Below are 13,447 nucleotides of genomic sequence, written 5' to 3'. Positions count from 1 at the left end.
TTGCAGAATTATGTGGGTTTTTCTGTGCTTTGCCTGTGAAGTGGGTTATGATGAAGAAAATAACAAATTTTCTTATTTCACAATTTCAGTTCATTTGTGTGTAAAAATAATTCTGGCACAATGAATCATACTGTGTCTATCTAAATAAATAATTTTAATTGTAAAAAGGTATGTTTCCGATTAATCTTCAAAAAAGAAGTAGGCATACATATCCTGAAATTTATGGAATAATAGTCTTTTGTTGGTATATGCTGATTGCTTTAAGACCGTTTGGCCGAGGACAAAGGAAACAGTGGTGTTAAAGATGAAAAATATTTTCTATGAATAAAACTTTATGCAGAACGTTTTGCCAACTACTAGTTAAACTGAATGGGAGTATACACTAGATGACGCCACATGATGTTCGGGGACATTACCTTAAAGATCACGGTGAACTTGGTAGTCATATCGACAGTCCAACATTGGCGTCGGATGGTGAGACATACGTTCTGTTTTTTTTTCCTTTTCGTTTTTGCAAACATCTTTTCCCGAGTATCTTTGTTATAGAATACAACCTTAAGAAAAGTGTAGCTTAAAAATATCTGCTTTAATGTAAGGTTTTAAATTTGCTCTGCCAATTAATTATTGCCTCTTCTGAGAGCATTTCATTAGAATATTGTACGGTTAAGGCCGGACGTTTGATATATTATTATTAATATTGTTATTACTGTTTTATATTATGATTCAAGATTTATATAGCGCTCTTTTCATGATAAACACGTTTACATATAGCAAACGCAGCCATACAGCGCGCGAAATTCATCCTCTACTAGTACAGTTACAAAGCGATCTAACCAGAGTTAGATAATGTCCGCAGAACAAAGAGATAAATAATTTTTACAAACAGGCTTGTCCCGCTAATTTAGCGTAGCACGTTGCAAATAGACAGTCTGGTTCTTTAACGTGTCCGGTGTTCTTCCTGGGAAGAACAAGAACAGTCCTCTTAGTTAGGTCGGAAACACTCGAGAGCATCTCAGAAATTTCCAGTGCCTGGACCGGGATTCGAACCCCGGGCCTCAGGACTGACAGTCAAGCATGTTACCACGAGAAGAAAATAATTAAGAGTAGATTTCTCGGAAGCACAGAGCACAGAGCCACGCATTTGCATATTAGGCCAACAATAAAAAGAAGCTGAATGAAAAAAAAAATGTTTTATCGAATCTTATTTGTTAATATTTAAGTTTATTCAGTTTTAATCTAAAGTGAATTTTCCCACGGGTTTTGTACGTAGTTGTATAAAATGAAAGTTATAAATCTTATACTTGAATGCTCAATAAAATGTTTATACTGTACAAAAAATTAAACCCTTCCTAATAAAAAACAAAACAAAAACAGAAACTAGAATAGCTTAGCGTCCTTTGATCAGTTGATATTATAAAATTAGAACAGTGTTATCATTCAGTACCAGCAACCAAAAAGATACCAATGATATGTCAAGGACCGATCGGCTTGATAAAACTGGTCAACGACCGATCGGCTTGACAAAACTGATCATGATCCGCATCTCGTTTTGTACATTAAAGAAAATCGTTGATGGTCCAAAGAGGTCCTTATTTACTATGTTCTTTTAGTAGTACTGAAACTGAGCCATTAGTTGAGAAAAGGAGCCGTTCTACATTAAAGTACTATTAGGTTATTTGACATTGTTCTTTACAATACGGAGATATATTTGGACGAGCACACAGTTGACAAAACCGTATTGGACTTGCCGCTAGCCAATATTGTTTTCCCGCTGGGTACGAGTCAAAATATATCTCGTATTGTACAGTTCTGTGTTAAATAACAGTTTTATTCTATATCTATTTCATTTTAGTTTAAATTTAAAACGATTTACTGAGTGCATTGTTTTTCTGCTTTCCTAATTTAAAGACGCACAATCTTACTATGTACATAAAGCGTCTACTTCACCCGATTTACATTCGGAACATCTTCACGCGTTTCGGGCTTTATCGTATGTTTAACACGGGACTTTTTGAACCGTCCAAAACGAAAAAATACAGGCGTTTTTGTACGCACGTGCGTCCAAGGAGGTAATATCTTTTAAGGTCACATGTTGCAAATGAACGTTCACAAATGGAATAAATGAATGTTTTTACAAGAGACAACACTCTCAAAATGTTTCAGCCAAACAGTGATATTACCACGAGTAAGTTATCGTGTATTTTGTCCGCTTGCCCTCCTTAGGCTGTGCCCGACTGTTGTTTTTACTGTATATATATATACATATATATATAATACCCTTTACCACTCAACCCTAATTTTCTGGGATAAAAGAGACAGTGTTTCAGTGTATTTATGTATTTATTTTTGTCGGACTGCTTCTTCTTTACCGATGCAAGTCTTTATAATTGGGAGGCATGTAGACATCACAATGTCAAATAGTTTTCAGTTTTTCAACGAAACTTCTAACAGCTGTAAATTGACCTGTTTTCTAGTATAATTTTGAACAAAATACATGTATGTTAATCCATGCACCTATTTTGAGATATCTGCATCTGATTTGTGTCATCTGCACAATCAAGGTGCATTTATGACTTGTCAAATTCTGTTACTACATTTCATCTTTAAATTAGAAAAAACAGCAAGGTTGCAATTTTTTTTTAAATATTGGAACCATTTCATATGTATGCCGCTTTTAGATATTTTTTGTCAGCGGCGCAATGCCTTCCAGCATAAGAAATATTTATAACAAACTTAGATATGAAAAATAACGTTATTGATATGAACATTAATAACATATCCAAGTTTATATGAATTACACATGTATCATGTTTCAAAAAAACTTGTTTTGCTGTACTTTATATTATAAGGTATGCATTTATTACATGTGCGATATTTGATGTGTGAAATACGGTTTGCAGTACATCATTTGTTCCATTACTTGTAAGCAATGGAAAAAAACAGCGTTAACGCTAATAAATGGTAGTGTTTAATTTATATCTGTCCTTCAGTACTTTTCAAATTGATGTTGTGTCAACGCATTGATGTTGTAGCTCGCAGTTGTAAAGTATCCTTTACAGACAAAGACTGACCTTCTTGTTTTATTTAATTTCTGTAAGCCTTACAGAATAGCACTAATAAACACAGTACTAGTAATAAACTTCACCAGTGCATCATAAAAAGCTTTAAAAAGCCCGCATAGCGTTAAACGAATGGTACTATATTTGCATAATGAATCATAACTTTGTCATTGGCCCAAATCATGTTTTATTGTAAACATAGTGTCGACTCTCATTTGCAGTTTCTATGGTTGAGTCTTCATCCATTTTACATGCGATTAGTCCGCTATCAGAATATACCCGCTGTCTAAGATAACCTAAACTTTTATCATGTTGTTGTGACACCTGACATAATGGTACAAACGTGAGTGAGTACAGGTTCACACTAGATAAAACGGACAAGTATGATATGATTTACTCAAGCATTAAGTTTCATAAATATTTGAAATGGATTTATTCTGCAAACTGTGGTTTATATTTTCTCTAAGTATTCCAGTTTGTTCTCAGTTTGCTGGAATTTTAAAAGCATCTGTTCAGATTTATGACTTTATTGACTCAATAAATTCCAACGATCCAAAGCCTTTAACCAAGGCTGACGCAGATTATATTATAAAAGAACTTTCTGAAGAAATTCAAACATCGGAGACCAATATAATACGTTCCAGTGTGATGCAGTCTCGACTTGAGAGGATAGATGATGCTGTTATTCAAATAAAAAATTCACTACAGGACTTGACAAACTACCTTAACTCTTCAACATCTACAAGAGATAGTTTCAAGTCAATATTTATCGTCAATTACGAGAACGGGGAAATAACCAGTAAACTTCGTTTTCTACCAACGCTGCTGACGTACCAGAATCCTGCTCAAAAGGGCACACTTCTATCCCTACTCGCGGCCAACTCACGTTGCATCCTTACCACTGTAGATATATTTAAAACGTTTTATAATAATCTCATGTCTAGCGGCATTAGTATCAACGTAGCTTACGATTTTGTGAAATTTAATATGTCGAAAGAAGCTGCCCTTAAAGAGTGGATCAATACATCCAGGGATATCGAAGAAAAGTTTCAGACGGTAGAAAATCATTGCCAATCACTGTTTACAACTTATGCCACAAAAGACCTTAATGAAGCAGTAAGTGCGCATGCGCTACATATAAAGAACAATGCATGGAACCCTTGGAAAAAAAACGACGTTTTCTTCTCTAAGTCTTACGGCACGCATCAGTTCGTATATCTTGAATACGAGGACGATACAGTCATTTGGCAGAGAACAGATACTAACGATAAAGTTGCAGTTTTCTATCAACCATATTTATATGAATACAGGCTACCGTCAAACATTCTGACAGATTCAACCGAGCGCTTTAGGAGTACCATCGATGGTGAAGATGACGATTCTGCCGCAAAACATGTCGCACAGTCTGTCGAAAATATGCTGAACCAAGACGGCTACATTGTTGAATCCTTGGTTGTTTTATTTGACGACGGAGAAAGCGAAGAGGCCTTAGATATTGGTAAGAACAACACAAATTGTCACAATTTATGTGTAAAAGTAATAGAGGGGCGTTTGTTCTAAAGTTCTTTTAAAGTATCCCACGTTGATCAATAAAAATATTATCAAGATTTATTGCCACCCACCCGAGGAAAATTCCCGTTTTTTTTTGTACTTGTTAAAAAGTTTTATTAACTGAATACTTCTGCGTTGCAAACACTTTTTCATTACAGATACGCCAGCTGTAAAAGCCACAATAGACGACGTGAAGTTAACTTATTGCTACGAAAATCGTGTACAATGCTCTATTGATGTCTTGGACAGCACTAAATCAGCAAGCGGAAGTTTCAAAATTTACGTCTACGCACATTATCCAAATGCAACAATTCAGCATTCTAAACACCATATTGGTGCAGCAGACAAATTAGCGAACATTTCTGATGTGCTCTTCCTTGTTGCCACTTTTTTGACAACATTTACTGACTGGTAAAAATAAAGATGAAACAAAAAATCTGCATGCTACAGCTTAATCTTAAAATCTTGTCGAAATATTGTTAACTGACTAACATTGTACAAACAAACTATTTGAGAGGTGAATTGTCAATGCATACATGGACGAGATTGATTGTAGTCATGTTGCTGTATATATTCAAATCGCAAAAGCAATCTGACTTAAGTGCATCTCCTATTACGCTATACTTAGGATCTGAAGACGAGCTATTGATAGCCTCGTTCTAACGACCATTCCGCTAGCCAATCAAAGGCTTGCTTGCAACATTTTGCAAACTTAAAAAATACTTGATTATTGATAATTACAATTCTTATGTCGTAATATATCAGATAGCCGGTTAGCTCGGCTGCTAGGGCACTTGCTTACTAAGCGAGGGGTTTTGGGTTCGAGCCCTGGACTGAGTGCACATTTTTAACCTCTGACATTCGATTAGGTCGTCTGATTGGTTCAAATAGAGACTTATCCTAAGTTTTCTTTACACAAGGGAAACAATCCGTTTATATAGTGAAATTGTTGATTAAACCCCGTTTCTTAATCCTCATACTGCCCATGTTATATCAGTGCAAAGAAAAATCACCTATCTACGATAAATGCCATGTATGATTACATAGTAATGATTATAAATATGACTGACAAGTTTATCTATACAGCATGAGGCTAGACATAAAAATACTAATGGAAAATGTATTTCATAACCCTTTAGACCTATCACAAATTACGGACGGTTGCCAGCTCGAGTTTTGACTGACTTTTGACAATTCAGCGTAGTACATTTCAAAATATTCTGGATATTTAAGTCACAAAAGGGAGACGGGTACAATACACTGCGTTCCCTGGTAAAAATGTGCCTTTGATGTTTCATTTGTAGAAGAAAATAGAAACATATAACGTGTCAGTTCCCCAGTTTCAATCGTTGTTCGCGTATAAGAAACATGCAGATCGGAATAGGACTGGATTACAAAACGCAGTACAACAGACATCAAAACCAGTCTTTATACTACGGCGTCGAAAACGAAAAAAAATAAAAATAAATAAAAGCAAAAACAAAGTAAAAACAAAAAGTCGCAACGTCTTTAATCAACATGTGTTCTCCTTTATTCGGTACATGTACATGAGTGTTTAAGCTTCAAACATATTTTATCGGATGAGACAGGTTATGAAATCCATGATATCAAACGTTTGTAATCTAGACTAGTAACTGACTTTTCAAACGGCATCGTAGTTGTGAGGATAGCGCAAAGCGGATCATATTTTACGAGGACAAGATACCGACAGCAATATACAGTAAATTAAAGGTAGGTAAAATAAGGTAAAGTAGAATAGAGTTACATTAAAATGTCATCCTATCTTTTACTTATGGGCAATCTTGACCGCGTGGATAAGCACTTGCCCCTTTCTCATGTTGGTTCGCTTTGATCTGGAATTTCACATGTAAGACAGGATTATTAGATGTATCATGTAAGATTACTTCTAGAGGATCGGCGGTTTCTACCAGGTACCCGCATATAACGAGAGTTATTTTTGGTCTTTCTCCATCAATAAACTTGAAAGGGCGCTATATGACCTAAATTGTATAGACGACACTCTAAACACGACAAAAAGAAAACAAGATATTACTTATAAGACTCTTTGTTTCATACAGTTTTACCTTAACCTTCTGAAGCATATGACGTAATGTCAGACGTCTGAAAACCAGACTTTAGGTATCTGGCGAGTCACCACGAGCCTGCTCTAAATATATGTGAAGTTCTACAGGGAAATCCCGTAGATGTTACAAACTGCATCAATACGCTTCTAGCAGATTCACTATGTAACATTACATATACCTTTTGCTATATTACAATTTATCATAATATTTTGTTGAAGAGATTAAGTCAGTGACATTGTTATATGTTGACGTTTAAAGATTAAGATAAAAAGTTCTTTTGAAGGTTAACAGGCAAATTGGTAGCAAGGCCGAGTAATGCCTGAAACGTCAGTAAATTTAAATCAAGCGGGTGGTGATTTATGCAGGATTGGAGTTCAACAATGGGTTCGATTCTCTAGAAAAACGGGAATCAAATTAACTTTACACCTATAGTTATACAATAACTTTACAAAAGAAAATCTTATTATGGCATTGCACTTTTATCTTAATCTTTCGTTTGATCAAAATACACCACTTGCCATATCTCGAGGGTCGTCCACTGTTGGTGTGAACTAATTTTCGGTGGATGATATAATTTAACAGTATTTTAGTACGTAGTGGATCTATTTAATGAGTAATTCAACACTTTTGTAAATATAAGATACTTTTGTCTTATGGTTTAATTGGATGAAAATTGCTAAAAAATTAATGTGTTCATATGCATACAGTTTAAATGAGTTAGGTGAACATATTAGTTTCATATCTATAGCGAAAGTGAAAAAAAACAACATATTTAATAATAATCATATAAGATTTATATACACAGCAACGAGTTGGAAAAGGCAAACAATTTTTCATTGTTGTTTTTTTTTTATCCAGGATAAAGTAGTTTGTGTTACGCATATCCATGTATCATTTTTTTATCATTATTTACTAAGTGTGTTGGAATATTTTGTCTGGTTTGGAGTCATATCGGCACACTTAAGGTCATATGATGAATGTTCAAAATTCGGATGGTGTAGAAAATTTCCAGGTGCCTCTCCATGTATTGTTTGCAACATCGACGTATACCTGGTACATAGGTAGACTTATCGACCTTCCATAAGCAGCTGGCTGGTTTCCTCATATGAATAATTCGCACCTAGAGTTACCTAGTCAAAAGCCTGACCGCACAATTAATATAAAGGTTCATCGTTCCAAATCCTTTACCACAGTTCGAATATTCAATTTGTATGCATTACTTTTCAGATAGCATTCCAAGGAAATCCTCTGGCGCGGACACAGAGTAAGGTAGTTTTTTTTTTCCAACAGTGATAGTGATACTATCAGCTAATAGTATATGACAGTAAGTAGTGTAGGTCGTAAATAATTGAAATAAAATGGCTGAATATATTTAAGTATTCCTATGTCTAAAACATAAACAATATACATGTATCTTTTCTAGAGACAGCGACATGGTCCAGTAAGCACGTGATCAAAATGGCACACAAATTTAAACATTCATTTTATGCAAAACGTTTACTTAATAAATATATCCAATTTTTGCTACGGAGTGCCATTGAATTACTGAATATTTGAGTGTATTTCTGTTATGTGTTAAATACTTTAAAGTACGTTTAATGCTCACTCCGTTATTTTCAGTACAATCCATACCACCTAAGTATTTTTCAATGATTACAGTAAGTGTTAAATGTTGGCTTATTATGTATATTACATATATAACACTATGGTATTATATTTAACCAAATAGAGGTTCTAAACTTTAAATCGTCTCTATACGAAATCTATAAGATGAACCCGTGCTACTCTATTATATTTTGAAGTTAAACACGTGAATAATTACGAAACTAGAATGTGTCTATAGGACACAGGGTATGCTCCAACTGGTACATTTGTCACAAATAAGGGGCAATAATTCAAATGTTTGCATTAAGGGGGTATAGCCTCAACAATCATTTTATGAAAAGGATTCAATATTCTAAACAAATTTAGTGAATATACTTTTTGAGCTATGAGCACCACAAACAAAAACTCCACTAATTTGGTTATTTTAAGGGCCATAACGTTGTAATAAGCGCTACGATTCCCAAGAAGAATGTCAAGCGTTCAATGTCACATCATAGGGGGTGGAACCAGACGAAAAATAGGAGATTCGCAAGTTCAAATCATGATAAAGACTCATGCAAGATTTAACCCATGTATGTTAAATACTTGATAAGCTAGGTGCGTCACGAACTTCGGACGGACGGACGGACGCACAGATAAGACCAAATCCATATGCCCCCATCACTCACGGGGATGGGGGCGGGGGTGTAAAATGATTGGATAAAATACTATTAAGTACATTAGTCAAGATATGCAAAATAATTGTAGAAGAATTGATTTTTAACATAATTGTCCTATCATATTTAGACTAACTTGTTTTTTCGAATATTTAGAAAACAATGTATTTGATATATTCTTTCTTCCAGAAGACTGGTTAGACTATTGCAAGGGATTCCTAGAATCACTAGCGGAACAATTTATGTGCATTTTACATTGCTGTAATTTACTTTTTTGAGTAAGTGTGTTTAACAGAGCATCACTTTCTTAATAGCAATATTTAGTATAGCCGACGCAAAGTGAAAAAGTAAAGCTCACGAAAGTATTTTTCAAGTATCCAATCTCTTCAAAATAGGCGCATCTAAGTGTAGGGTAAACAAAGTTTTTCCAGAACGTATAGGAGAGATCGTGTTTGTATACAAATCCGTTGTATTTTCTTTTTTTAGGACTGATAAGACAGTAATCTGGTGGTCAGAAGCCGAACGTCCATGTTTTTATAAACAGAGATTCTTTTATAACGGCCTAAACTTTCATGAAACACAAATAATATCAATAATTTTTTGATAAAGGAAAAGGCTATAAAACAAGAAATTAATTGATTATTATTAATTGTTATTTCGAAATAAAATGGATTAATTATGAACGCTTAACTTACAGTGTTTATTTTAAAAGTGTTGGTCATCACTAAGCCGCTATTAAAATTATATGTCATTTAAAACGGTTATTCATTTATAAAAGATATTTGAATACGAAAATATGAAAACTGTAAGCATTTCAAAACTTTCTGAATTTTGAAAACCCATAAACGAACGAAAAAGTTAATAAGAATTAAAAATTCCAATCCCATACATAAACGATGTAAAAAACATTTGTTTTGCCCACCACCAGATAAACAGGTATTAATGCATGACGTCACGGCGATCTCTCCTATACTGTAAAATACTAATCATTTAGAATTAAATATATAATGTTATTGCTTTGAAAATAACTAACGTAAAAGTTGAAATTCTTATCATTGACGACTCTAAGCAATATTTTATAATAAGTTTTATACACCAAAAGACTAGTAAAATGCTGGTTGCGTTCCTGATATATTCATCGGACGGGTTTAGAGAATACTTGGGCACATTTGGGAGAACGAGCATTCAGTTCTATACGTTTTTTTACACTCTCTCTTCATACAAGTTCCGCGAAATTCAATTTCATGCCAAACGGAAAGGTTAATTTCAACAACGTAGAAGTTAAGGAGGAGTGCGACCTTGAAAAATAATTAAGATATATGTCTATGAAAATTGACGACAATATTCCATAGTACAAGTTTTCTGAAAAAAAAAAAAAAAAAAAAAAAAAAAACGAAATCCGTGACATACAATTTTTGGTTAATCAAACATAATTATAGGTAGTTATCTTAGTATGTGGATATTTGCACGAGTTCTGCAGCGGTAATATTGCGCAACTTTAGGAGCACAATATTATCTGCGAAAGTACAAGTGCATATATCTACGTACAAAGTTGATAACGTTTTTATTACACATCCACTATCAAATGATTAATTTATATCTACAATATTGTCCTGTAACAAAAGACAGGGAAACACGAAAATATTTTCTCCGAAAATGCAATAAACAAATCAAACATTTTGACTGGTTCAAAAGAGAGGGCCAATACGGAGAAGCTACTTCCGTTAGATTTTTAAATGACACCATTTTGTTTTACATCAGATTTATAGATTACATTTTTTTCAAATTTTGACAAAAAAAATCATGCAACATGTTCATTTAATAAGCAAGTATGACTGAGCGGGATGTACGTCTTCAGAGATTACAACGGTACTTTCGCTTATTCGGTATTGTGTAAAGTTCAAGTGTTTCCTGCCAGAAATTCTGTCAGTTGTCAAGAAAAATAATAAGAAAATATGGAAACTCAGATTAATTAAAAAGATGAGACTATCTTTAACAGACATTTTGATAGTGTGGACTATTTGTGCAATGATAAATAGCGATTCAAGTGCTGGAAAGTGGATAAATACATTGGCGAAGAAGAGTGTCAGTTGTGAACTGCAAACAATTTCGGATAAGAATTAAACGAGGCATGGGACTATATAATATGTGCTTGGTTGGTTGTATTATCTTGATCAACACATATGTGTATAATTTTGTGTCTCGTTGCTTGCAACCTAGTAAAAGGGAGGGACTTTTAAAGCAGTTTTTATCACAGTTCAAATAATAAGATACTCGCTAAAGAAAATAAACAGATAAATAGGAATTCAAAAAAAAAAAATATTCTCAAGTACCTACATACAACTCATTCTGTTTTACTGGCGAAAATGATCATGATTTCTAAAATACGTCTAAACAGCTTGTCAAGATTTTTCACCTGAACGTACATAGCTGTCATAAGGTAACTCACATAGTTCTTATACTGTTACCGCCAACAATTAAAAGTTGAATAATAATATTATCATTAATCAAGCAATTTCATATCGGCCTAGTTATTTGTCCTCGGACCAATACGACAACCCATGGACAAATAACAAGACCAATATGAAATTGCTTGATTAATAACATTATATTATTACATACACGTTTCTATTCCCCGTTAAATTACACTGGTACCGGAAACGTCAATATTTTTCCATACACTGACGCCTGAATTTCATCTCGGGTGCATGACGTAATTCAGTGTGTGTTCTTGCACTATTTTTTTCTATTGAGTACAGTATTGACAATCCTATTCAGGCTATTGAACTTTATGATATTATCATTATATTTGTACGTGTAGATGTGTATGTAATAAAAAGGTTATTATCTTTGCATCGGGAAATATGCACTAACTTGTTCTTCAGCGGAGGAATTTTGCGCTCCTAAAGTCGCGCAATATTTGCGCTGATAATTCGTGCATATTTTCCGATACAAAGCTAATAACCTATAAATATTGAATGATCGCGATCCATTGAAACGCAGTGGAAAATAGTTTAAGGTATGTAATAAGTATATATATTTTCTCATCTGTGATTAGATCATAAAAAAAAAAGTTATACTGGAAAAACGGATAACTTTCCACCACAACTGTCATACTCTCAACGATCATTCGCGAAATTTATATCACAGAAAACGAAATCTGTAATGTTTTAAAAATATATTAATTTCATACGTGTCCACTTCTAACTAAAACAGGAATATGCTGAAAACCTGGGAGAACAGTGAAAATGCATGACGCCCTAAAAGTGCCATTACTAGTCAAGTTTGACAGCATACAAAACAAATGTGGTTTGGATTACAGCCAAACGGAAACCAGGAATAAATATAGAAATATTCTCAATTTTCCTCCGTTTATTTGTTTTCATAAATATATCTTAACATTTTTAAAGGTCGCACTCCTTCTTCAGATCAATGTCACCAACTATAATCGATACTCGATATATTTTACTTTTCAGATATCTGGATTGGGAATAACAGGAATAGGTATATGGATACTTGTTGATAAAAATTCAGTTGCGATGCAACACCTTATCGAACTCGAGTCAGGAGATTCAGCACTTAGTAAATCGGCATATATTCTTATTGGATTTGGACTACTCCTTACATTTCTGTCTTCGATTGTATTTATTGGAGGTTGCTGTTCCGAAAAACACGGAAAACGTTTATTAAAATTAGTACGTTTTTTCCTTTGAATTTCATTCATAGCATGGGAACAAAATTATAGGGTTTGAATCAGTTTTCCACGAATCTTGGTTTCATACATAATATTTCCTTGGATAATATCTGTTTATGCTACGCGTTGTATTATGAATCTGGTTTAAATATTTTTTTAGACCAGAAGTCAGGATAATATGATGACTTGTATCTGTAGCGCTACTTTTTTTTTTACTTTTGTTTTGGGTACGCTTCGCTCATGGTTGCATTGAAAGCAATTTTGTCTTTTCGTTCCAGTATATTGCATTGGTGTCTATAGTACTGTGTTTAGAAATAGCTACCTGGATACTAGTCACTGTCTAGTGTCTACAAAGATATGGTAAGAAATGTTATTTTTCTTCATTATTGAAGACTGGTGTGCTAAAAAGCAAACTTTTGTATAGTACACAATGAACTCTGACTATACCGTAGTGTTTAAATCTGTTCTTTTAATTTCCAATTAAAGTATCGAAGAATATTCATGTTTACTTTTACTTTTAACTAAACTATATTACAGATAAAGAATGTCCTTCCAGTGATAATGAAGAGGTCCTTTTATCGGTATACACCTGGACATAAAATACTTGCTAAATCTTGGGATTATTTACAGACTTGGGTAACATAAAAAATATATATACTTCAATTTCCGGGGAAAACAGCAGTAGACGCCTGAGATTCTTATTCAATAGTTTTACTTTTACACCTGGATTTTTAGCTTTTTATATTTTATACTTTCTGGAAATTGAACTTTTTTATATTTTATACTTTCATACTTTCA

General features: G+C 33.7%; 1 protein-coding gene across 1 annotated transcript; it reads left to right on the top strand.

Moving 5' to 3' along the window:
- Positions 1-3,412: 3,412 nt before the first annotated feature.
- LOC123541539 (uncharacterized) lies at positions 3,413-13,141 on the top strand. Its single transcript, XM_053527501.1, has 5 exons — positions 3,413-4,557; positions 4,769-6,341; positions 7,922-7,963; positions 12,432-12,650; positions 12,928-13,141. Exons 1-2 carry the CDS (start codon positions 3,486-3,488, stop codon positions 5,023-5,025), a joined length of 1,329 nt encoding a protein of 442 aa, XP_053383476.1. The 5' UTR covers positions 3,413-3,485; the 3' UTR covers positions 5,026-6,341; positions 7,922-7,963; positions 12,432-12,650; positions 12,928-13,141.
- The last annotated feature ends 306 nt before the right edge of the window (positions 13,142-13,447 follow it).

The sequence above is a fragment of the Mercenaria mercenaria genome, chromosome 16 (genome assembly GCF_021730395.1).
Source record: "Mercenaria mercenaria strain notata chromosome 16, MADL_Memer_1, whole genome shotgun sequence".
Classification (NCBI taxonomy): domain Eukaryota; kingdom Metazoa; phylum Mollusca; class Bivalvia; order Venerida; family Veneridae; genus Mercenaria; species Mercenaria mercenaria.
The sequence above is the reverse complement of the archived record's forward strand: the minus strand, read 5'-3'. Positions and strand labels throughout refer to the sequence as shown.